This window comes from Syngnathus floridae, chromosome 19, assembly GCF_059516105.1.
Source record: "Syngnathus floridae isolate MCC-2025c chromosome 19, RoL_Sflo_1.0, whole genome shotgun sequence".
NCBI lineage: Eukaryota > Metazoa > Chordata > Actinopteri > Syngnathiformes > Syngnathidae > Syngnathus > Syngnathus floridae.
The window spans coordinates 5,060,204-5,082,492 of NC_142431.1; the positions used below are offsets into that span (position 1 = coordinate 5,060,204).

General features: G+C 37.6%; 3 protein-coding genes across 4 annotated transcripts; 2 read left to right on the top strand and 1 right to left on the bottom strand.

Moving 5' to 3' along the window:
- Positions 1 to 6,192: 6,192 nt before the first annotated feature.
- On the top strand, positions 6,193 to 13,111 carry katna1 (katanin p60 (ATPase containing) subunit A 1). Its single transcript, XM_088361208.1, has 11 exons — positions 6,193 to 6,497; positions 7,309 to 7,474; positions 7,544 to 7,677; positions 7,786 to 7,960; positions 8,346 to 8,461; positions 8,666 to 8,771; positions 8,840 to 8,998; positions 9,480 to 9,606; positions 9,745 to 9,879; positions 10,866 to 10,992; positions 11,470 to 13,111. Exons 2-11 carry the CDS (start codon positions 7,313 to 7,315, stop codon positions 11,666 to 11,668), a joined length of 1,440 nt encoding a protein of 479 aa, XP_088217334.1. The 5' UTR covers positions 6,193 to 6,497; positions 7,309 to 7,312; the 3' UTR covers positions 11,669 to 13,111.
- On the bottom strand, positions 12,238 to 15,743 carry ginm1 (glycoprotein integral membrane 1). The gene is made up of 8 exons (XM_088361211.1): positions 15,587 to 15,743; positions 15,215 to 15,280; positions 15,048 to 15,144; positions 14,775 to 14,929; positions 14,547 to 14,706; positions 14,258 to 14,478; positions 13,933 to 14,096; positions 12,238 to 13,821 (listed from the first exon to the last, which is right to left on the bottom strand). Exons 1-8 carry the CDS (start codon positions 15,659 to 15,661, stop codon positions 13,719 to 13,721), a joined length of 1,041 nt encoding a protein of 346 aa, XP_088217337.1. The 5' UTR covers positions 15,662 to 15,743; the 3' UTR covers positions 12,238 to 13,718.
- On the top strand, positions 15,708 to 21,573 carry ppil4 (peptidylprolyl isomerase (cyclophilin)-like 4). 2 transcript variants are annotated; one of them, XM_088361210.1, is made up of 14 exons: positions 15,708 to 15,843; positions 16,112 to 16,179; positions 16,337 to 16,401; positions 16,485 to 16,602; positions 16,670 to 16,812; positions 16,898 to 16,994; positions 17,084 to 17,200; positions 17,276 to 17,400; positions 17,465 to 17,531; positions 17,919 to 18,030; positions 18,109 to 18,205; positions 18,288 to 18,411; positions 19,550 to 19,626; positions 20,690 to 21,573. In XM_088361210.1, exons 1-14 carry the CDS (start codon positions 15,774 to 15,776, stop codon positions 20,793 to 20,795), a joined length of 1,386 nt encoding a protein of 461 aa, XP_088217336.1. In that variant the 5' UTR covers positions 15,708 to 15,773; the 3' UTR covers positions 20,796 to 21,573. The 2 variants fall into 2 exon arrangements, with proteins under 2 accessions (XP_088217336.1, XP_088217335.1); XM_088361209.1 differs by lacking the exon at positions 20,690 to 21,573 and having other exon boundaries at positions 19,550 to 20,638.
- Positions 21,574 to 22,289: the final 716 nt, after the last annotated feature.

Sequence of the window (22,289 nt, forward strand, 5' to 3'; positions counted from 1 at the left end):
TCTTCTACAAAACGAAGGGCAGAGAAATTTATCAAGCTGACGTTTTCTTGGCAGGTAGGTGCTTATGCATGTGTGTTACTATACAGCAGCACACTTCCTAAACCGCAGAAAAGTTCACGCTTATATGTTAAAATGTCTGTTTCACCCTTCAACAAGGGTGTTAAACTTGTTTTTGTCGTGGGCCGCGTCGTTGCTACGGTTACGACTCATATGAATTTATGTTTGAATTATAATTATTATTATTTAAATTATAATTTATAATTACATTATGTTATCTATCACATACTATACAGAAAATAAATGATGGATAACTACTAGTTTTGAAATCAAAACACAATAAATTGTTTCGTCAACTGTTTTTCAATTGAATTTAAATGGAGGATTGGTGACAAAAAAAAAATTGCAATATTTTATCTCAGTGTTATTGAAAGTGAAGACAAGTTGGAAGAAACAAGAAGCATGATTTGCCTTCACGGGCCACATAAAATGATGTCGGGGCCGGATTTGGCTCCCAAGTCTTGAGTTTGACACCACTGCATTCCAGCCATGCACTAGTTTAATGTGTGACCAAATGAAAGGTTAAACTAGATGTTAAAACTTGTCAAACATAAAATAAGAAAAAAATATTACATGCTATCATTTAAATATAGATGTATTTATTTTTCAGTTGTTATTATTTAAAATACAAGGTAACACCTGCTTTTACTTCATTTGGTTAATTTTCAAACAGTTGCTCTGTATGCATCCAGCACTCATGATAAATTTATTCGGAGATGTGATTCCCTCCTCAAAGAGAATGGGAATGGCTGTTTTTCGACTCTATCTTTTTTTTTTTGCCTCTTCACAAACTTCCCCATCTTCCGCAACCATGCTCTCAAGCTGTGTTATAAGATTCGAGTGTTTGAACTTTTTTTGGAGAGCTTTCCCTCTAAAAGCAGTGGTGTGCTTGTTCTAGCTTTAAAAGGACACAGTAGAAGTAGAAAAATTGCGGGACATGTCCATTAAGCCAATATATTCAGCAGATTAGCATAAATAGGGCAAAACCTGCATATTGGAAAGTTGAAAATTATATCAATTATATGCTTGAACATATTTTTGTGGTATGAAGGACACTTGAATGTCAGTTACATAATATTTGGATGTTTCATTTTGGAACCTTCTTTGTCTTATGGCAAAAATAATCCAAAACAAAACTGGTCTTTGCCATGTTGCACAAAATGATCAATTCTTAATTAAATCTAAAATTTATTTCAAGTATTATTGCCCAATGGGAGTTTTCTTATCAGTTTGTAACACTTACCTGAGCAGATTTTGATTCAAATGTTGCAGATCCTAATCCACTTGGTTCCGCAAAATAAACAGACTTTTGATATAAAGGTAAATATAATGGGGAAAAAAATAATTTGTCGAGCGCAAGCTGCAATCTTGACTAAATGACCATATTTGTTGAAAGTTCTCCACTTTGCATTCAAATGTTTGTCTTCAAATTCTAATTTCAGGTCTTGACAACACCAGAGGAACCTTGCAGAATGCACTTCACTCAATATGTTTGGAAAGATATACGCAGCTTGAGGACCTCTATGTCATAGGTTTGACAAAAACATCAGTGCAAAAAAAAAAGAAAACACTGTGGCAGTGTTTGAGAACACACCAACCACAGCAAACAGTGAAAAATTGGTGTGAAGTCCTGCAGTTTCACAGAACCCAGAGAAATGTGACAGCTCCAGAATATGGCAGCGGTCCATGTTACAGTGTGTGAAAACAATAAGTACAATTTTTGTTTTTTACATTTCCAAGCATCTCCACTAAACAACTACTAGAATATCAAACATTACATAATGTTTAACTAGTTACAATAATCAAATTTAATTAGGTGCATTTATGTTAGAAAGTAGAATATCATAGGTCGGCAAGCATTTTAAGAATTTTTTTTAACTTTCTGCTAATATGTAAAAACTACTGTATTATCCGCACTATAAGGCACATCGGATTATAAGGCGCACCTTCAATGAATGGCCCATTTTAAAAATTCGTACATATATAAGGCGCACCAGATTATTAGGCGCACCTTCAATGGCCCATTTTAAAACTTTGTCCACGTATAAGATATATACATTTGGCCCGCGGGCCGGACTTTGGACACGCCTGCTGTAGTGGCTCAATATTGGTCCATATATAAGGCGCACCTGATTATAAAGCGCACTGTCGGCTTTTGAGAAAATTGGAGGTTTTTAGGTGCACCTTATAGTGCGGAAAATACGGTACAAGGTGTGCAGTTTGAGCATCTTCCTGTATTGCAACACAAACTGTTGCCATGTAGATTTAACTGCATGTGGAATTGGGTCAAGACAGTAATTCCCTGTGAGAGGAGAATACAGAAAGACTGCCAAAACATGTCACCCTGTATTACACAGCAATGAAAGGAATGAGACTTCTGACGATGGAAAAAGGGATATCAGCAAAGTTGCCAGATCACTCTGACGCAAATTTCATAATAGAAAAAGAATTCCGATTATAGCGATGCAAACAAGACCGATGATCAAAGAGATGGAGAAACACGGGTTGGAAGGAAGCCAGTATGAGGAAACGTCAAAACAGGCGAGAATACATCATGTTAGCTGTGCAGCAGAGTTGGGATTAATCGTCACATGTATGGCGAAAGAGGCGGCGGATAAACAGCTGACTAGACCGATTCTTTTGTCAGAGGAAGATGAATGATCCTTTTCAAATCTGTCCAGCTCACAATCAGAAGGTGTTGGCAAGCCATCTGGAGGAGGATCATTAGGCAGTGTTTACACAGGCAGGGAAGGAGAACGGACTTTATAGGCAGATCATTGGGGAATCTACCAACAATCTATGTGCTGTACTTTCGAAAATAAACTTCTTCAAAAATGTCCATACCATTTTATAGAGTTAATTAATGTGTTGAGGGCTGTCTGGTATAAAAGTAGTGCTTTGCCGCCATCTTTTTGGGTGGGGCGTCAATTATTTATAGATTTTTGCTATTTGCAGTAAGGCTTGCCCTTTCCAATTATAGCCACTTGTAAACAAATACAGTGCAGCTCAGCCTCTGGAGAGCGGATGTTATGGCTGGAGATATAGTTTTGTCTGAATATCAAACACATTTTTAACGGCTAATGTGGAGTTTTCTTTCTTTTAGGAGACACGCACAGTTTGAAAGGGGTGTTTGCGCCGTTGTGGGAGTGAACACAGTCGACTTGGCCCAAAAGATTGTGTTATCCTCTAATGGGGTTTATGAATTGTATTACTGCAATGGTCATTTTGAAGTTTATTATTTGACTAAAATCATTAATGATTAGAATAATTAAAAAACTAAAAATAGGCTATCTCAAAATCTATTCCTTGTACTGTTATTAACATTTATTCACGATAATTTTTTTCCTAAAAAAAAATATTAAAATACATTGGGAATTTAACGATTTCTGACTTCCAATAACACAAAACCTTTCTCGGTGCTTAGTATTCAAGCACGCCAATAACACAGACACAAAATATTAGCACACCTGAGCTAGGCTTTAGGAAAATGTGAACCACTGGAAAGAAAGTTTTTGATTTTATTTGTCTTTTTTTTTTTTAAACTTGTCCAGAAGCATGGAGAAGAGAATTTTTGTGTGCACATTGCACACTTTGCTCATCAAGCACTTCACACACGTCAATGCATAACACCACCGTGAGAACCAACACCGGAGCTAATGTTAGCGTCAATAGGTTTAGTGTGAGCAAGGCTATTTTCCTCAGTAACTGCTCATAAAAGGAGAAGAAATAGACTCTGGAGGCATTCTGAGGTTGTATCTGTGGCATTTTATAGAGAAACCCGCTATTTGCTGTGTCTCGACCGACACTAACAGGGCCCTTTAAAATGGGCAAATGGACCAAGTGCTTATTGATGAGAAGACATGAGTTAGCATGGACTCAATAGAGCGCAAATGTTATTGCTTAATGGTCCGCTGGAGTGTTTTTCCATATAACAGGGACGTTGGTGTCAATGTTGAAGTTAGTGCTGAAATGTAATGTCTCAATGAGACAATTAAGGTGCATTTCATAATGATGTCTGTACAATACCTATTACAAAAATATATTTGTACAAACTAGATGCTCCATCCTTGTCATGTTTTATGTGGAAAAAATAATTAAAGTTTATGTTCAGTGGTTAACCTCAAGCGTTCCCACGACAGTGAATATCAGATAACAAGGCAGGACGTTGACATAGCCAACAATACCGTATTTTCCGGACTATAAGGCGCACCTAAAAAGCTAAAATTTTCTCAAAAGCCGACAGTGCGCCTTATAGTCCGGTGTGCCTTATATATGGACCAAATTCCTAAATTTAAAATAGCCCGAAGCATTGTGTCATGAAATCAATCATAAGCGGCCCGCTGAAGACTATGAATCATCAATCAAAAAGACTATGGATCATTATTTTGTGATTATAAAGTAATTTGTTGCGTCTAAAGTTGAATTAAAAAAGATAAAATGGAGAATGATTTGATTTGGATTAAAAATCTGACATGATGCATTAATGGTGCGCCTATAGTCCGGTGTGCCTTATAAGGACAAAGTTTTCAAATGGGCCATTCATTGAAGGTGCGCCTTATAGTCCGGTGCGCCTTATAGTCCGGAAAATACGGTAATGGAAGGAATCAGGATCAGCTTTATTGGCCAAGTTTGTGCATGCCAAACAAGGAATTTGATCTCAGCCTCTGTACAACATTTAAGTGACTAACAACATTCAACTACTAAAAAAAACTAAAAACTGGACTTGAGTCGTTTTGACTTCTGTCAAAGAAAACATTTATGTGTTTTTTAGAACACTTACGCAATTCAAAGTGGACCCTTGCTTTTCAATCTTGCTGAATATATGCAGCAGGAAGTGACACTGCAGCAAGGTCAGGATTACGGCTGAAAGAGATAAAGTCAGCACCTGAGGGCTCAGAGTCCTATTTTTTTTTTTTTTTTACGGCTAAAATACTGCAAACAATCCCAAAAGCACCTTGAAAGAGAAAATGATATACTACTGTAATAAAATGAGAGATGTCATTGGGAAACATTCTATTGTTGACATTTAGACTTACTCGTTGTGATGATCCCTAAGGGCAAGCTAAAAGTTGCAACAAAAACAAAACATCTTTGGTTGGAACTCATTATTTCGGATGATAGGCCACCTGTCTGTCTGCATGCAACTTATTTTATGGGATTAATGTCCGAGCTTTCATTTAAATTCTTCCATACCAAACTCATCGTCATCACCATCCTCCTGAGACATGGCTGCGATGTCCTTGAGTAAGAAACCGATACCCTGCTACCCCCCTGCTCTAGTATGTGTTTGTTTGCTGTGTCCACAACCATGAAAGGTCAAATGCAGAGGTCAAATTTCATGCCCGGGTGTGTACATAACAAAGATGATTCTATTCACATAAATATTCAAGACAGGCAATATTGTCCATATTAAATGCTTGTGTTAATATTGAGAATTGGGACTCTTTAAAGTGGCTGCTGAGAAGCAGGAAGAGGCACTCCCATCTTCTGGATTGTAGCAGTAGTAGCCAGCTCTGTTTATTGTAACTCTCTACCACTACTTGCTGGTGGAGAATGGATATTACAGCTGCAGTCTTTATGATAACAATTATATAATAACTAGTAAGTGAAATACAGAAACAATTCTGTTAAATAATTTGTATGACTCACCCGTTATTTAGTGATACGACTTTAAAAACAAAGACATGCACTAAGATATGTTATTCTGTTGCTTATATTGAGTCCAAAGTTTTTATATATCTTATACCTATATATACTATATATATATATATATATGTATGTATGTATGTATGTATGTATGTATGTATGTATGTATGTATGTATATATATATACACTATCTTTTTTTGTCTCCCTAGGGATTTTTTGTTGTATATTTTCTCAAATATGCAAGATGTGATGTTATTATTGTATTTTGTTTTTGCAATTTGCATTTTTAAATAAAATTGTAAACAAATAACGTGTCATTGCGGCATAATACTTACTTTTTTTCTATTATTTTATTCTAATAGAGCACACGATAATGGATCTTAGTTTATTTTGAAAAACCGGAAATCCTTTTTTTTTTTTTGCTCCAAATAAGTCACATGCTCAAGTCATACTTCCGGCTGTACAACGTGTCAAATGTGACAAGTTTAAATCCCCCCAAATTACAACTTAATATTTTTGTAGTTAAGAAGAACAGTCGGTGTCTTGTTTGGATTGATTATTAATTATAAAAACTTTCAGTATGACCACACTTAGTGGTACCATGTCCAGCAAACTAGACCATCCCCTTCCCTTATAGCTCCAGGAAAGGGCGCTGTTTTCCACTTCCGTGTACCGGACGCCGCAACCCGGCCCCGAGGAAAGTGTTTATCTCGTGTCGTATCCTTTTTGAACTTCTACAGCGGAACTCGTGACGTCTGTCGCTACCTCAGCTCGAATTGGGCTCACTCGAAAAGTTGAGTATCATTGCTCTTTTATTCAATTTCAAGTTATAAAAACTTAGTGTAAAGTCAGCCAACAGCATTGTAACCATCAGCGACAGGCTCCAGTACTTTAAACTCCAGCTATATGATTCTCCAACAATACATGCGTGTGCCACTTTGCTAGCATCTATTTTATTTTGTTATTGTTTTACCGAATGTCGCATGCCAAAGTTTATTTGTCTAAACATTAAACACTAATCATTCACTAAAGCCAAATATTACGCGCATTGCATACATTTACAAAACAAAGACGCGATGCAAATTATATCGGTGTACATGAACTCCAAAGATTAAAACTCCGAATAATCAATTATTTTTGAGCTAGTATTGTAAAGTATATAAAAGAGAGTGATCCATATCCTGTTAAGATCCTGTTAACATTTTGTGCAACATGAAACCTGACATCATCAAACTACACAAAACCTGAGTGACTCGCATGTGTGATAAACGGGGGATGACTGACACCCTATAATTTTACTTTTAGAAGGGTAATAATTTAAATAGTGAGAGGTATTTACAGTATGTTTATTTCTGAAACTGTAGTTAGTTACTGACGCAACCAGCATTGTGATTGTAATCATCCGATTTTACTTTCTTTGTGGTGAAGTAATATAACACACCAGTTTCACATAGATTATTAAAATAAATTGACTTTCCCCTCAATTTTTGAATTTTTGGACATCCTCCAGTAAACTACAATAACCTCTATAATAAATAAATTAATAGGTTCCTGACATTGTGCATTTTTTATTCGGTCGAAAATGATCAAATGTGTTTCCACAGCACGATGAGTTTGCAAGAGATCTTTGAGAACATGAAGCTGGCCCGTGAATATGCTTTGCTGGGAAACTACAACTCAGCTAGCGTTCTCTACCAAGGCTTGCTGGAACAAATCAAGAAACATGTGTACATTACACGTGACCCTAGTCTACAACAGAGATGGCAGAAGGTAAATATTAAAAGTAAGATCTGTTGGGATGTGTTCATCATGAGTGATACATTTGGATTCCTTCTCCAGTTGTGGCAACAAGTTAGTGATGAGAGTAGACAGGTTCAAGACCTCCTGTCGACATTGGAGAGCGTTCAACTGGACGCCATGCCTGTTAAACCAATTGAACATGATGATTTTGACATAAGACCTGTTGAACCAAGGTAAGGAAACTACAATGCAGATGTAGACTCTTCTTTTTTGCGTGAACTAAAAGAAATTGTGAGTTTCCTTCTGGATTTTTAATTCAGACATTTCCCATGTCCCGTCAGGCGGCCTACAAACCCTTATAAAGATAGTAAGCCAACCAACAACCGTCTCAGCGTGGCTGTGAAGGCCCAACAGAGGCCGACGTCTCGCGGGGCCAACGGAGACAAACACAAAGCGCCCAGGGCCAAAACAAAAGAAGCCAAGGAAGGTGGTGCTGGCAAAGCAAAGGAAAATAAGGTGAAGCATTTGCTGTTGTCCTCTTAAGTTATTTAGGAAAAATACTCAATTCCCCAGTCGTTTTATTTAATATTCTTAGACAGGTGTAAATATTTGAAATCAGCAGTTCTTTTTATTAGGGCCCAACTGATTAATCGTTCGGCCGATTAAATCAGTGACTCAACATGTGTCCCATTTTAGTTTAACTCTCTTTGTGCCTGACAAGTGCTTTGTTTGTCCAGCTTTTGTCTACGTTGTATTGCTAAGATTTTAAAGTTGTTCCACCTGTATAATACCTCTAATTTGTAGCAAGAGGTATTTCTAAACCCATTTATAAATTGATTTATTTTTAATTTAGTTAATATTCTCAGTTAAGGCTCAATAAAAAACTTTTTTTTATCCCCAGAGCAAAGGAGACAACCAGGAAAAAGAATTGAAAAAGTTTGATGGTACAGGATATGACAAAGACCTCGTGGAAGCCCTGGAGAGAGATATCATATCTCAGAATCCAAACATTAAATGGTATGTTTTAATTTGTTTTTGCTTTGGTTTAAAGCACCCATTTTTATCTACTGTATTGGACATAATGTGCCAGAACAAGATTAGCACAATTTAGGATTACGTGATGTTATATGACCCAAAAATGTGGTCATATAATTCACAGCATATAAATTATGGTTAATGAAGAAAACACTTCGCTACATTTTGAATGATTGTATCTCTAAGGGACGACATTGCAGACCTGGGTGACGCAAAAAAGCTCCTAAAAGAAGCCGTTGTGTTGCCAATGTGGATGCCAGCCTTTTTCAAAGGCATACGGAGACCGTGGAAGGTACTTAACGCAATCAAATTGTGCGAATGACATGTCACTGACGGCAATCCGTGAAATTCTCACTTTAGGGAGTGCTCATGGTGGGACCTCCCGGCACGGGGAAAACACTCTTAGCGAAAGCAGTTGCTACGGAATGCAGGACTACTTTCTTCAACGTCTCCTCATCCACGCTGACTTCAAAATACAGAGGAGAGTCTGAGAAGTTAGTGCGCCTGCTCTTTGAGATGGTAAGTCATTTGTGTCATTGTAGTAAATTCTGGCATGACTACATCACTTTTTTTTTTTTTAATTCAATGTCGATTTAATATTTAATTTTATGCTTTTAAACGGTGCATTTCATCCATGATACCCAGCTAATGCAAGGAAGGGAATGTATTCTATAAATTGCCCCATATACTGCTGGGCCAATGGCAAGTCTGGCTTTTGTTGCCATGACGACCATGGATCTCTGAGAATGGAGACTAGAACAGCTTCTACTTTGACTCTATTTTCGTCAAGTATTTCATCCAGTGAGCCACATAATGTGTGAAAGACACGCTACCCGAAGCTTATGTGGAAAAAAAAAAAAACACTATTAGGCTGTAAATAGGTTGAATAAATTGAAACCGAGGATTATTCTATTCATGCTCCAAACCGATGATGGGATTTCTGATTGGTCCAAGTGATCATCAGCTATTACAGAGAAATGATGACATCATCCTTGTGTAGGCCCGCTTTTACGCACCCACGACGATCTTCATCGATGAAATCGACTCCATGTGCAGTCGAAGAGGTACCTCTGAGGAACACGAGGCCAGTCGGAGAGTCAAGGCTGAACTGCTGGTGCAGATGGATGGTAGGTCAATAAGATTCTCTGAATCCATGTTTTCGTTTGAAATGTTTTAACAGGATTTCATTTTTGGATGGATGTAAAATATTACAACTTTTTATTGTGAAGCCGGAAAGACATTTCTGCCGCGTTTGTTTCGTGCAGGCGTTGGCGGGGCCTCGGAAAGCGATGACCCATCAAAGATGGTGATGGTCCTGGCTGCCACCAACTTCCCGTGGGACATTGATGAGGCTCTGAGGCGACGTTTGGAGAAGAGGATCTACATTCCTCTACCCTCGGGTAGGTTTCCTCTTTAACAATCTGCTTGGAAATCATGGAAAATGGGGGAAAGCAAAATATTTGAGTTTAACAGATAGTGTTAAATTTATGTGACCAAAGTTATTAGTGAGGGGAAAAATTAATTTAGCAATTAACATGAAGATGTCGGAAGGTCGGTTCGGGATCCCAGGTATTAATTTTGACACCTCTGCCTGACATTACTGGATAACAAAAGAGTAGAATATCAAATAATACTACAATACGCTCTACACTTGTATAATATGGGGCCATAGCTGGATTATCCCTCCAGGCCTCCTCAACACAAATTGGCTTCCTCAGCTCCACATTCCTATCATTCTGTCATTCTAATCAACCTTTAGTAGACTTCTTTGTATTTTCCGCTGAGCCTCGGTAAACGACCTGTAATCCTGATGGAATTACGACTCCTTAGGGGCACAGTCAGGGATTTATTTGAGGATGTCTTTGGCTACCTTTTGTCACCAAATAATAATATTGCCATATATATTTAAAAAAATAAAATAATTTTGTCATTGTTGTAGTGTAGTGTGTAAAAAATAGAAAGGTAGTGGATTCTCTGGCTCTCTCGCTTGATAGTCTGTTATTTGTCGTGTGAATTGGCACTGTTAGCTTCAGGTGGTTGCCCATGCTTGTGTAAACTGATTTATCAGAGCAAACTTTCCAGGAGGCTTAAAGACAAAAGAGGCTACAATAACATTAGCAAATACTGTAGCAACTGCCCAGCATTAAAAACTGGGATATTATCAAGTATAGTCCGCAAATAGGATCTTGAATCAGGTTACACTGGATTTCGATTTGATGACAAAATCGTGTATGCTGTGATTCCAAATATCCAGCTATTCATTTTCGATGATACTTTTCTTGTCTTTGTCCATTTTTCTGTATCACCGGGTGAGATGGAGCCTATCTTGGCTGACTTGTGAGAGGCACTGATCACAAACTGTGTGTCCTCAACATTGTGTCCTCAGAAAAAGGACGGGTGGAGCTGCTCCGGATTAACCTGAAGGAGTTAGAGCTGGCCAGTGATGTGGATTTGGACAAGATCGCTGAGCAGATGGAAGGTTACTCGGGAGCTGACATCACCAATGTGTGCAGGTTGGTCTAAAATCTGTGAAGCAGGCGAATAAAGTCACATTTGTATTTGACTGGAAAAAAAAATCTCTTGATTGATCACAGGAGAGGTATTATGTATCAATTTACGTGGCCCGTGAAAGCAAATCATGTTTGTCAACTTCCATGACCCTTGCTAAAAATCTGGACCAGAATGTTTGTCATGAGGTATTAATAATGTTGAGATTTTGCAATAATTTGTTTTTACCATTTTTTTTTAAAACAGTAACTTGAACAATAATTGATTAAACCTGACATCCGGTTTGTGATGCAACTTAAAATTTGGAGGGAATTGTAGTGAAGTATTTTGTTTGTGGATGAAATAAATTGGATTTTGTTGTTATAATCTAAGATATTCTTTGACTAAAATCTGCTGCTCTTACAATTATTGGTCAATTAACGATTACCTAATTCAGAGAGTTGCTTTTTGAGAATAAAAAGCATTGTTTTGCAACATTGCAGGGATGCCTCCCTGATGGCCATGAGGCGACGAATCGAAGGGCTCACACCAGAGGAGATCCGCAACATCCCCCGCGATGAGATGCACATGCCCACCACCATGGAAGACTTTGAATCCTCCTTGAAGAAAGTTTCCAAATCTGTGTCGGCAGCCGACCTCGAGAAGTATGAGAAGTGGATTGAGGAGTTTGGGTCCTGTTGAAAGGTGAAAGTTGTAGCACGAGTTGTTCATTATATCTGCCTGGCGATGACAAAGAAAGCTGGTTTATTATTTTGTAAATTTGTTAATAATCTTCAGAAGATTATCTGTAGTTTTTAAAAAGCTAAGAATAACTGACATGTGGATGTTATTTTTTTGCAACACACACACAACAGACCTTACCACATATTGTATATTTTTTGTGCCTTTGCAAATGCCTTGAATAGTTGTGTGACGATATAATTATCTAACCACATCAGACCAAAAGGCCAGCTCTTGACACTTGCACTTGATTTTATATGGATGTGTGATCCTTGCACATTCTAGTGATGGCCATTCTTTACTATCGTTCGATGAATAAAATAGATTATATAAAGAAAAAAAAGTGTCATGTTTAAATACAGTATTCCTTTTGAAATGTGTGCGCACAGGCTTCACATTTTGTTCAAAAGAATTTTGAGGGGATTTTTCCAGCAAGTATGGAGTGGTCGGTGTACTTTCAGCCCAACATAAGTTTCACTGCGTCATTTGTCACAACTCACAAGTATATCTTTTAGGAACTGAATCCAACATTGTTTTCTTTTATTTTATTATAGGGTGTTTGGCGAGTACATGAAAAAAAAAGACAAAGCTGTTTTATAATCAAACTGCATATCTATCATAACATGATGCATTATTTGCGGCCAGTGAAAGATATATAGATGGTAATAAAGCCTTTAATCCACAGGGTTATAGACAAACATATGCAGCCAAGCTGTAATTGATGATTTAAATGCTAACAAATGTAAATGTCAAATACTATTCAAAAAACAATGCAACCCAGCAGAGCACATGTCTGCTATACAGTGTTACACCACCAGGGGCACTGTAAAGAAAACTAGCAAAATATATATAGATGGTAATAAAGCCTTTAATCCACAGGGTTATAGACAAACATATGCTGCCAAGCTGTAATTGATTATTTAAATGCTAACAAATGTAAATGTCAAATACTATTCAAAAAACAATGCAACCCAGCAGAGCACATCTGCTATATGGCGTTACACCACCAGGGGCACTGTAAATAAAACTAGCAAAATAATTTAGAATCAAAGTCATATCCAATTCAAGTTGAGCCGTTACCATTGAAGTTCCAAAGTTGCAGATAGAACAGCAAAATGCATTCACTAGATTGACTACACAAGCATCTTTGTAATGTGGTACATCATGCACTGAGTAGCGAAAATGGACACACAGACTCAAGCATAATTTGTTATTAGTATTTGTACTTCCAAAGCATTATAAAAGATTTCCCGTGTGTCTTCACAGCCTGCTTGACTAATGACAGAAGCATCCATGCTGATTTAAGTCAGACAGAAGTTAAAAAAAAAAAAAGTTTCAGTGTTTCACCATTGTATTGTGCCCATGCTCTTGAATTAATACTCACACATTCCCCCAACTCCTCCATCACTACAATAGACCGTGTGGCATTGTGAAAAGGACATTACAATCACATGTAGGGGTAAAATAAAAAAAGAAAAACGCATTTTCTGACTCTGACTTGACATTCATGCAGGAAATGTGCCAATTTAAATAAATAGTTACCTCAATAAGTGCAACATTTTTTTTTCATATATATCCACTCACTGGCCATAGAATTAAGCACACTGATGAGATCCAATTCAGGGCTATCAATTATACCATGCAGATGTTTTTCCCAATGAAAATCTGTATTTGACAAATTAATTTGACAATCTATTCTGATTGTTGTTTGGGAAAGCATTGCACCAAAGTGTTCTAATACTTATACTAATGCTACTCAGATGAATAGGTGATTCATCCAAATGTACCTAATGATATGACCAGTTTATGTATGATGGCTCACGTCTTGGAGATAACACTTAAGTCAACTTTATTGGCTTGAAGACGATTTGATGAGACAGATTGCATCTGTGCTAAATAACATCAAACAGAACCTTCTCATTTATACCAACCAAACCGGCTCATCAGACTTCCGCTTACTCCACAAGATGCAAAAGCAAACAGAGAAACACTGACAAAAAAAAGTCCTCATTTAATGTTTTATCTCTTCCACTTCTTCTAATTCTGTGTTCTCCAGGAGAGTATGCTTCTCTTCATTCGGCAACAAAGTGAATGTGTTTGGATGACAAATCCGCCTGTGAAAATCCCCCCAAAAAAAGTTGAGTCATCATGAGAACATATTCAAATGTGTACAGGTTGTTCACAGCAGATTATCTACCAAGTCATGGTGAGGTAAACAAACTCACTTGTGTTCACAAGTTGGGAAGACCAAGTCCAATATCTTGACAATGACCGCTGATCCGACAACACCGATGACGACCACGCACATCACCAAGAAAAAGAGGGGCAGTGACTCGGAGCAGAAGATTCTCAGACGTTCCCGGAAATCTTCCACCCAACGACACATGGCCTGACAAGGTAAAACAGAAAAACCAACATTTTAATTCAGTTCAAGTAAATTGATGGATCAGGATTTAAATATTTCCCTGAGCGATCTTTTACATAACTTAAAATTGTAATTCCCACCAATTACAGCTAAAACTTTAAGACACAGTAAAGGTATTTTCGCACCGAGTACGGGAAAAATTCTTGTGATGAACTCTCAGTAGAAATCTGGTCTTGTTGACCCAGCTCTTCAGCTTCAGTGTCTTCAGATTTAATATTATCAAAGAGGTCAGCGTCCATGCGAAGTGGAGTCTCTGGGAGTTTTCCCGGCGCTGCAATCTCTTCTTGTGTCGTCCCCGAGTGTTTTAGAGGGTACTGACTGGTCGTCTGTAGCATCATTTGCTCATCTGGTGATGAAAAAAAAAAAAGATTTACTATAAGATTGACTACCTGTGACCAGCAGTGTTCATCATACCTTTTCCATGGTTTGTTGGATCTGTGACGAGCACGTCGTTGTCTCTGGAAACTTTAAATATCTCACTGAGTCCGATAGGGTAAATGTTGGTAAACTGAGCCAGCTTCTCAAAATCTGGGCTCATCAATAATTTCACCTCACACATATCAGGCTGCTGAACCTAGAAAACACAAATGCATATTTGATGGAATATTTTCTGGCTTTGGTAGTGTCACCTGATATATGTACCTGTTTGCCCTCCAACTCAATGACTTCACTAAACACTTGCAGAGCCACCACCTCATCCAAGTCGCTATACAGTCGGTTCTGGGTCACCATAACCCGGGTGACAGTTGATACCAGGTCCCCTCCTTCATACTCACTGCTTCCATTGGTGCTATTCACTGCCAAAAACAAATCAATCATAGGCATAAGAAATGTATCTTTCACCTCTCACTGACTTCCAACATATGAGGCCATAGTTTGCCACAGTATAGAAAGAATATTTTGACGTTAACTTACAGAGAAGTGCTTGACAGTTGAATCTGGTCACCCCCGATAACTGAACAGGAACATCATTTACCAATACCTCCTCGCCAACCGATATGTTTAAAGTAATCTGAAACAACAAATATCAGTTTAGTAGGATTGGTAATTGTTGGGGAAACCAGGAACTGGGTGTACTGTACCTGCAAGTTGTTTGATTCTTGTGCATCTGCCAACGCCCCTGCTGTCACGTTGATCAGGATATTTTCCTACATTAATCAATATATTAGTTACCGACATTGCGAAATATAACCAGCCCAGAGGTATCAACAGAACTTCTACTCGCTTATCTTACGTCATATCTACCGACAATTGAGATTAAAATGTAGTCTTTAACCATCCATTTCTAAAAAAATTATAATAATAATCTTTCACACAGTTTAGCGTTATTATAAATAAGGAATCTGCGAACACGTGAAAACAAAAACAAACAAATGATGTTTACGTCTTACCACAACTGACCGGAACGTCGGTGTGATTATTACTACAATAGTATTTACCAATGTGGGTCTTACCGTCTTTGGAGATGACTCGGTGTGCTTTATAATAACACAAAATAGAATTATAACAAAAAGAGTTGCCCCTGCCATTTTATCATGGATTAATTTAGCAGTACGCACAAGTTAACAAGGAAATGAGAACTGCGCGTGCGCGTAAAACAGCTATCCCGTTTTCTTCTCTCGCGAGAGCTCACATGTTGGCATGGCGGTCCTTCTTGAAACGACGCTCGGCGATATTGTGATTGATTTATTCACTGAAGAAAGGCCGAAAGGTAAAAAGAAAAAAAAATACCATCCCTCTTTTCAAACAACGGTGATCATATGATAATTACTCGTCCAATAAAGTAACCGGAAGCTTTAATAGATTCAAGAATAACTATCTGCAGGCTTTAGCTGTTAGCTTACTCGCTACTTAGTTACTCAGCTACTAGACGTCAAGTCAACAAACCATCGATCTCTCTTCAGACTTAACAAAAGGCGTGGAATGTGAAAACATTTTGGAAATGTAATGAACAACGAAATTGTATGTTTTCGTTACAGCATGCCTCAACTTTCTGAAATTATGCAAGATAAAGTACTACAACTACTGCCTTGTCCACAATGTACAGGTAAAGGATGATTGTTGCACACTCAAAATGCAGAATGTGATCTATCTATCTATCTATCTATCTATCTATCTATCTATCTATCTATCTATCTATCTATCTATCTATCTATCTATCTATCTATTTATTTATTTATTTATTTATTTATTTAACATTACAGAGAGACTTCATCATTCAAACTGGGGACCCAACTGGGACGGGTCGGGGTGGAGAGTCAATCTACTGGTGGGTCATCTTAATCTCTATTGCTGCCTTTCTTCAGCAAGGCATGTTGACAGCATCAGCGTCCTCCTTTTGTGTGTCACTAGCAAACTGTACGGGGACCAGGCCCGTTTTTTCGACTCAGAGAAAACACCACGTATTAAACACAGAAAAACGGGGACAGTGTCTATGGTAAACAATGGAAGTGACCAGCATGGTTCTCAGGTGAGTTATAGAAGTTTCATCTGAGACCAATTCTAAAACAGCATTAACAGTATTTATATTTTTACAGTTCCTTATTACCACTGGCGAAAACCTGGATTACCTGGATGGCGTGCATACCGTGTTTGGAGAAGTGTCAGAGGGACTGGACATCGTGGCTAAAATCAATGAGACTTTTGTTGACGCTGACTTTGTTCCATTTCAGGACATCAGGTGAGTTAAATTGTGACTCAAATAATCTTAATGGCCATTTGTTCATATTTGATCCAACAATTTTCTTTATGTTATGTTACAATAGAATCAACCACACTGTCATCCTTGATGATCCTTTTGATGATCCCGCTGATCTCCCGGTGCCTGATCGGTCTCCTGATCCCACCAGAGAGCAGCTAGATGTGAGTGCAGGATTTTTATATAGGTCAATATAAACTGTTTGAAGGAAGCACACCCAACTACAATTATGTTTATTTTTTGTGGGGCGAAGAGTGGTCGAATTGGCGCCGATGAAGTGATAGACGATGTAGATGGGAAAGCAGCTGAAGAAGTGGAGGAGAGACTTCAGGAGAAAGAAGCCAAAACCCGAGCCATCCTGCTGGAGATGGTAGGAGAAGCCTCAAGAAGTTTCTCAAGATGTATCTGCGTACTTGTGCTGAGCGTCTGTGTGCCATCCCTCCAGGTGGGCGACCTTCCAGATGCTGACGTAAAGCCTCCAGAGAACGTGCTGTTTGTTTGCAAACTCAACCCAGTGACCACAGATGAGGACCTGGAAATCATCTTTTCTCGCTTCGGCCACATTAAAAGGTAAACCAAGTTTCTTTTCATATGGATGTATGGATGTTGCTCACTTTGGTTCTGATCTGTACAGTTGCGAAATCATCCGTGATTGGAAGAGTGGAGATTCCCTATGCTATGCTTTCATCGAATTTGAAAAGGTGAGATTGAATCATAAATCTGTTTTTAAATGATAACTTCTACAACGTTCCTAGGAAATCACAATGTCCCACCCCTGATGAGCTATTTTTAAAACAGCCTGCGGGCACGCTGGTAACGACTGCTGGAAGTACTAAACAGACTCAAACAAGGAAAATGGGGTAGAGCTGTTTAAAAAAATAAATGAATAAAATCAAACAATCAATTTACATTTGGATTATTCTGATCAATTTTTGATCGTGTATAACAGGTTTGAGTGCAGAGTGTTCTCCCTAAAAAGTAAAAAGACACTGAGCAAATATTTGATTACTTCTTTGTTACTTTTAGAGTAGTGCCTTATAATGCTATCTTCGAATTTTCGTTACTTTTATTTTTTTTTGTCCTGACAGCAAGAAGACTGCGAGAAAGCCTACTTCAAAATGGATAACGTGCTCATAGACGATCGGCGCATTCATGTCGATTTCAGCCAGTCTGTGTCAAAGATTAAATGGAAAGGGAAAGGTACTCTTCGCCACGTGACACATATATAATTCCAAATGTTTTGTCCTGAGTAAACATCCTCCTCATGATGTGTTGTAGGTGGCAAGTACACCAAAGAAGACTTCAAGGCTTATGAGAATGACTTGGAGAAGCGATCCAAACTGACTCTGAAAGATCAAGTGAAGCCCAAACAAGAGTATCCTCCCATGTTGACCCACGGATGTTTTATTTTGGTCCGAAGTGATTTACCTTTAAACTTTCCCTAACCCCTCCAAAAGTTCCCGATATGACCTGCTGTTGGACGAGGAGGAGGAGACGCCCGGAGAGAAAAAACACAAAGAGAAGCGACGTCATCATCATCATTCAGATGCTGAAGAAAGCAAGAAGTCCAAAAAACACAAGGTACTGTGTAAAACAATTATTGGTAAGCCTCCATCAAAGAGGAAATATGGAAAATTGACTTTGTTCAACTTTCTATACAAATAGTTTGATCTCTAGAGTGCTGTTGTGAAATTACAACACAGAAAAACTACAGACTAGCCTGTCGAAAATGATCAAAATATTAAGTTATTGGTGCATTTATTTTTTTAAAGTTAATTTCATTATTAACACAAGGTTTAATTTGTGATAATTCAACACTTTTTTTCCCTTAACACTTTTTTTTCTCTCCTTCAAACACGCCTACCAGCAATTTTATCCATGTGTTGTAAAATATATTTGTATTTTTTTCAAGGTTATAAAACCTCCAAGACCTGCCCTTCTTCTGTTATGAGACTTTAATTTTTTCTTTCTTCTCTATTTTTAATAGACAGTCAAACTTGTTAGACATGCGCAAACTTATTTCCTGCTTCCTTGAGGCTTCGTTTTTACGACCTGCCCATGGTGTGCTGATTCTGCACACGTTTAGTTTAGCACCTTTGCAATATTTCAATGTGCCCTCAGTATAATGAAAAGTATAATATTGATATTTGATATTGAAATTAACATAATTCATAGGTTAATTTATCCATCCAAGTTTAATCTACATACATCAAATAGATATTAGCAAAATTACTTCAATAAATCAAAGTCATGCTTTGAAAAGTTTGCATTTCAGTGGACAGCAGCAATGTTGATATTTGATGCTCACTGCATGAGCCACAAAAATGATTGATTACAATATCGATGTTTTTTTTTTTTTTGCTGCACCCCCTAATGGTTGCATCTATTATTTAGATCAAGATTGTATTCCTGATTATCTCGGCTTTATTGAAGCTGTAAGCAGACGTTTGACTCCTGCCCAGTCATGCAAACACAAAACCTTGTCTGGGTAGGAACAGTACTTTATCTTCATGCACTTCCCTGTTCCTTCGTGTAAGATTACATGATATTCAGCCTTAAGGGTGAGTAAATTTGGTCTAACTGGTTCCTTTTAACTCACTAAAACTCATTGATGTTGACATCACCTGAAAACAAGCCAAGCTATTGCTTTAAACCAATTGAAAGCAGACTTGGATGTAAACAGTTAAACTTTAAATTATATCTTATCGTATCCCTCCAGGACGACGAGGACGGCCGGCGTGACAGGAAATTGGACCGGCATCGCTCACGTTCCCGCTCCAGAGACAGAGACCGGAGGTATGACAGGTCCTGGGACAAACCCGTGAAAGATGGACGGGATAGGAGTCGTAGGAGTCGTAGTCGATCGCCCAGGAGGTCCAAGGACAAAGACAGAAGCAGATACAGATGAAAGGCTTCCTCTGTTCTCATTATGGAACTGCAAAAACTATGTTCCACTTCCTCATCTGTGTTTTAATTAAAACACTCGCCATTCAATTTCAAACCAGGTGCTTTTGTGCATTCACCTACTTGGACAAAAGTATTGAGACACTTTTCCATTGTGTGTGTCTCATTACTTAAATCTAGATAGTGTGGATGAATTATCTGATTGTGACACAGAACGTCAAAGAAAAGTTTTTGTCAATATAATTTGGTCCCTTATGGACACTTGTTAAAGACCAAGATCACCTTAATGCGAGTGCATCATGTTATTAAGCTATTTTGTCACTGACGACACAACAGATGTCACATCTTTAATAGGTATGGAACATTTTTCCTACGACGTCAACTTGCTTCTCACGATATGCTTAGCTCTCCACTCGCAAGATTCCACCATCGTCACACTTGCATTGTATTGTGCTAACTAGATTAAATGGTGCAAACACACACACACACACACACGCCTTAAATGCATATTATGGGGATTAAAGATCCTTCAGCAGATCAACTTTAACTGTCATTCAGCCTGCAGGGATTGCATGAGGAACTGCAAGAAAAAAAATAATGCAACATAAACAAGACTAGATTGGTAATTTGACATATTCCAGGTGGTCTGCCAGGCCATTTGTTCACCTTCAATACAGACATTGGATCCAACCAATCAGGCCATAGTATGATAGTTACCCCACCCCTTTCGATGTTTATGTGAATTGAATTGAATAAAATTCCCGAAATATTTTGGAAAATTGCCTAAATCTTTTTTCCGGAACTGTCCTTTACAAGTGAAAGTAAACCTTTTCATCACCTTTCTGTCTTTCACCACACTAATTGGAGTTGAGTAAGAGATAATAAAATAATTGCGAAACTCGTACACTGATTATTCTTTAGTTTCATTCCACTAATTGTTGTTGTTTTTTTCCAGGGCAGTGCAAGCATGCCGACCTCATCGTCAGGTTCAAATATTCATTTGCTTGGTGTTTGTAATTTTGAATGAATCAACTGTCATCTTTTCACTGATTGACTTTTGACTACCGGCCTAAAGTTCAGATGATTCATGTCGGACAATAATGTAAAGATCCCTGACTGTATCTTTTAGTCTCAAATATAGAAGCAACATTAAAATAATGTGATAGCTCCCATCCAATCAATGAAGAAATATATTTAATTACATATTTTTAAATCAATAATAATTTTAAAAGATGAATTCCAATGATTGCCTCACCATTATAGCAATAATATTTTTGTATTGACACTAAAGTATTTGTTTAACAATGTTTTGTTTATTTTTGTTCCAAAATGTTTGTAATTTTATTTATAGTAAACTTTAAAAAAATGAGATTAAGTGATGGCAGCCGCTTCACATGGATAAAAACGAGTTATTTGCAAAAGACCACAATACATAAGTTATTTTTGACAGTAAAAATTACAAGTATTTTTTTTATTTCAACATTTTTGAGGAAATAATCATTCAGGTACCTTCCAAACTTCTCTATTTTTTTTTTTTTTACAAAAGTGGATGTATGTACTTTATGAATGCCGCCAAGGCTACATTTCTTCCATACACCATTTTAAATATTTAATGTTATAACTATAAGAAATTTTAGAAGCTACGATTAATTTGTCACCATGACGTGTCGATTTGATACAAACGCTTTGTAAGCCTGAATCATTTCAACAGTCTTTGAAAAATGTTGACATCCTGGTTAGATAAGAATTAAATTGCACTTTCTTTATGACTAAATTACTTCCCTGTTTTTTTTAATAAGTCTGATAAACTTTGTCCAGAGTTCGTTTCAACTTTTCAACAATCACACCATAACTAGACATTATACAAATAAAAGGAAACAACCTACAACTCCAGTCTGAGCACTTCTCAGTTCAGCAAACTTCCCCACTTGACAAGCTTGTTAAACAGTCTTGGGAAAGTTAGTCAAAACATTTTTGTAAGGCGCCAACTACGTATCCCGTATATGTAGATTGGAGTAGATAATTAAAAAAATGATTGAGGCACAATCAAACAGCTTTTTTTCCTTTCCAACGTGTGTATGTAATGTCATGATTCAATTATGAACTTTATCACCGACTCTGTCTTGGGGCTCATCATCTTCTGCCCCAAGGTTAAAAATCCTGGAGGGTGCGGTTTTGGGGTGACAGGGTTCATAGGGTTTACCTAGCAACAAGTAGCCATGGCAAACGTCACAAACATGACCATAAAAAATATTTTTTTACCAGCTTTGCCATGTTTACTTGGTCACTAAAATTAGGCATTTTTATTGGGCTGATTTATGAAACCGATTAATTTAAAAAAAAAAAAAAAAAAAAGGTGTTTGGAAATGGGAATCTCCAGTGACTCTGTGACTGTTTTGTTCTGGTTTCATTTTGAAAGAAAAAAAAGTGAATCCAAGCTTTTTTTCCAGATACTAACATATGAACAACTTTTTAGCAAACATTGATCGCACCCTCACCAGGAAGAGCTCAAAAGGAAAATAAACCCCTCAGGCTGCGAGTCCGGACAAGGAAAT

Excerpts from the sequence above, each read along its gene's own strand:
- katna1 (XM_088361208.1), top strand. The coding sequence starts at position 7,313 with ATGAGTTTGCAAGAGATCTTTGAGAACATGAAGCTGGCCCGTGAATAT. Across the intron at positions 7,475-7,543 it reads TACAACAGAGATGGCAGAAG|TTGTGGCAACAAGTTAGTGA; the intron begins GTAAATATTAAA and ends TTCCTTCTCCAG. Across the intron at positions 9,607-9,744 it reads ACTGCTGGTGCAGATGGATG|GCGTTGGCGGGGCCTCGGAA; the intron begins GTAGGTCAATAA and ends TGTTTCGTGCAG.
- ppil4 (XM_088361209.1), top strand. The coding sequence starts at position 15,774 with ATGGCGGTCCTTCTTGAAACGACGCTCGGCGATATTGTGATTGATTTA. Across the intron at positions 16,813-16,897 it reads GTTCCATTTCAGGACATCAG|AATCAACCACACTGTCATCC; the intron begins GTGAGTTAAATT and ends ATGTTACAATAG. Across the intron at positions 17,201-17,275 it reads GAGCCATCCTGCTGGAGATG|GTGGGCGACCTTCCAGATGC; the intron begins GTAGGAGAAGCC and ends CCATCCCTCCAG.
- ginm1 (XM_088361211.1), bottom strand. The coding sequence starts at position 15,661 with ATGGCAGGGGCAACTCTTTTTGTTATAATTCTATTTTGTGTTATTATA. Across the intron at positions 15,145-15,214 it reads AAGAATCAAACAACTTGCAG|ATTACTTTAAACATATCGGT; the intron begins GTACAGTACACC and ends TTGTTGTTTCAG. Across the intron at positions 14,097-14,257 it reads AAGAATTTTTCCCGTACTCG|GCCATGTGTCGTTGGGTGGA; the intron begins GTGCGAAAATAC and ends TTACCTTGTCAG.